The sequence below is a fragment of the Colobus angolensis genome, unplaced genomic scaffold (assembly GCF_000951035.1).
Source record: "Colobus angolensis palliatus isolate OR3802 unplaced genomic scaffold, Cang.pa_1.0 Scaffold107, whole genome shotgun sequence".
Taxonomy (NCBI): domain Eukaryota; kingdom Metazoa; phylum Chordata; class Mammalia; order Primates; family Cercopithecidae; genus Colobus; species Colobus angolensis.
Window position 1 is genome coordinate 4,127,125 of NW_012111697.1, and position 2,497 is coordinate 4,129,621.

A 2,497-nucleotide genomic window follows, 5' to 3' on the forward strand; every position below is an offset into this window, starting at 1 on the left:
AGCCCCGCCCCGCCCACCTGGAAGAGCTTCTGTTTCTCGGGCACTCGGTTCTGGAAGCGGTTCCGGGCGGTGGAGCTGAAGGAGCGGATCAGTGCCCGGGAGACCTGCGGGTTGGGAGGTGGGCGGGTATTGGAGGCACCTGGAGGGGTGTCCTGAAGGGGGACCCCGCTCTCTGAGACCTGGACGTGGGGACAGCCCCATCCCTAGCGACCGTCCGAAAGGCGAGGAGGGTAATAACTTGGATTCTATTACCCGCGAACTGCCAGCCTGGGTGGGGAGGGGACTCGCCTTAGAGTCTGACCTGGAGGTGACCGGGCTGCCTAGAGGGTCCTGGAAGGGAGAGGACCCAGAAGGACTTTGTTCTGGGGGGTCTAAGTCCTGAGATTTTTGTCGGGGGAGGGTTTCCTGGATTAAAGGGTGGAAACCAGGTCCCGGGAACGTGGGGACCGGAATGGAGGTCCCTGGGAGCGTCCAGGCTGCCTGAGAAGCCCTGGGTGAGGCCAGGATGTTACGTTTCCGGTGTTAAGGGTTCCCGAGATGTTAAGTTCAAACCCGGGGCTTTGGGCGGGAGTGGGGGTCCCCAGTTGTCTCCGAAGAGTGGATTGTGCGGGAGGGGACCTAGGTTGTTTAGCGGGGAGTCCCAGGCCCTGAAGGGGGCTCACGTTCCAAGGCCCCAGATGCGGGGGTACTTGGAGAGTCGCGTATTAGGGCGGGGTTTTCTGGGTGGGGGGCCCCGGCCCAGCCCATGGGGGCCTCACCCGCAGGGCCTGCATTCTGCCTCGTCCTCTTCCGCCGGAGTCACCTCTCCTGTCCGCCCAAGGACACGCATTGCCCTCCCCTATCCAGGAACCCCAGACCCCGCCCGCTGCGCGCAGCGTGACAGCTGGGGACACGGCGGGGCTGGGGCTGGGGTGGGGGCAGGCCGGCTGCTCGATTAGTCCACCGAGGAGGAAGCGGTCCAGACCCTCACCCCGGGCCGCAATGCGCATCCCTTTCGGTCTCGGAATTTCTGTTGGGACAGGAGCGGAAAGCGGTACCAGGGAATCCGTTTTTGCAGATTTTTGGAGATTTCCGCCCGGGGCAAGTGCAACTCCTCCCCGGATCTCTCCCTGTCCGTTGGTATGTGAGAGTGAGGAAGGAAAGGCATAAGGCCGAGTTCCAACTCCCTGTTCTGTCTACACAGCCAGAGATTGCACCTCCGAGCCTGTTTCCGTATCTGTAATGTGAGGGCTAAGGCAGGATCTTTCTCGGAGATTTGTTGAGACGTTAAATTACCTTGTTTTTAGGAAACATAAGCTGAAGTCTTTGGGGGTAAAACGGTATTCTATGTTACCCGAAGAAACACATCATATCTATTTATAGCTCTCTAATTCTGGCAGGCAGCGGGGTGCGGCACAGTTGTCCTAATGGTTTTAGCAACCAGGAAAGATCCTGGCCTAGTCTAAAAGGTTTTCTTTCTTCTTCTTCTTCTTCTTTTTTTTTTTTTTTCAGACAGGGTTTTGCTCTGTTGCACAGGCTGGAGTGCAGTGGTGTGATCATAGCTCACTGCAGCCTCGACCTCCTAGGTTCAGCGATCCTCCTGCCTCAGCCTCCTGAGTGGTTAGGACTTACAGGTGCACACCACCATGCCCAACTAATTTTTGGGTTTTTTGTAGAGGCTGGGTTTCACCATGTTGTCCAGGCTGGTCTCGAACTCCTGAGCATGAGAAATCCGCCAGCCTCGACCTCTCAAAGTGCTGGGATTACAGGCGTGAGCCACGGCACCCAGCCAATAGACAATGTTTGTTTGTTTTTGAGGCAGAGTCTTGCAGTGTTGCCCAGGGTGGTCTCCAACTCCTCCAAGTAATGTTCCCACCTGTATCTCCCAAAGTGCTGGAATTAGAGGTATAAGCCACTACACCCAGCTTCTAAAAGGTTTTTAACAATCTGTCTTATTTATTTATTTAATTTATTTTTTTTAGACAAGAGTCTTGCTCTGTTGCACACCTTGGAGTGCAGTGGTATGACCTTGGCTCACTGAAACCTTCTGCCTCCCAGGTTTAGGCAATTTTTGTACCTCAGACTCCAAAGTAGGTGGGATTACAGGCACCTGCCACCACACCCGGCTAATTTCTGTATTTTTTAGAAGAGACAGGGTTACACCATGTTGGCCAGGCTCGTCTCAAACTCCCGACCTCAGGTGATCCGCCCGCCTTGGCCTTCGAAAGTGCTGGGATTACAGGCCCAAACCACCACTTCCAGCCACAGTCTCTTTTAAAAAAAGAGGGGTTTTATAACTATTAAATTCCTTTAACACTTTCAAGCTATGCTTGTAAATTTAATGTTAGGTTTTTCCATTTAAGAGCCACAAGTAGGGCCGGGCGTGGTCGCTCACGCCTGTAATCCTAGCACTTTGGGAGGCCAAGGCAGGTGGATCACTTGAGGCAGGGAGTTCAAGACCAGCCTGGTCAACCTGACAAAACCCTGTCTTTACTAAAAATACTAAAATTGGCCGGGC

General features: G+C 54.4%; 1 protein-coding gene across 1 annotated transcript in view; it reads right to left on the minus strand.

The window, feature by feature from the left end:
- LOC105516433 (cytochrome c oxidase subunit 7A1, mitochondrial) overlaps window positions 1-1,370 on the minus strand; it is a 2,307-nt gene extending 937 nt beyond the window's left edge. The window contains exons 1-2 of the mRNA XM_011948644.1: window positions 759-1,370; window positions 18-104 (exon numbers count right to left, since the gene is read on the minus strand). Of these exons, the coding sequence (XP_011804034.1) occupies window positions 18-104; window positions 759-989 (318 nt within the window). The 5' untranslated portion in view covers window positions 990-1,370. The remainder of the gene's footprint in view (window positions 1-17; window positions 105-758) is intronic.
- Between the last annotated feature and the right edge of the window lie 1,127 nt (window positions 1,371-2,497).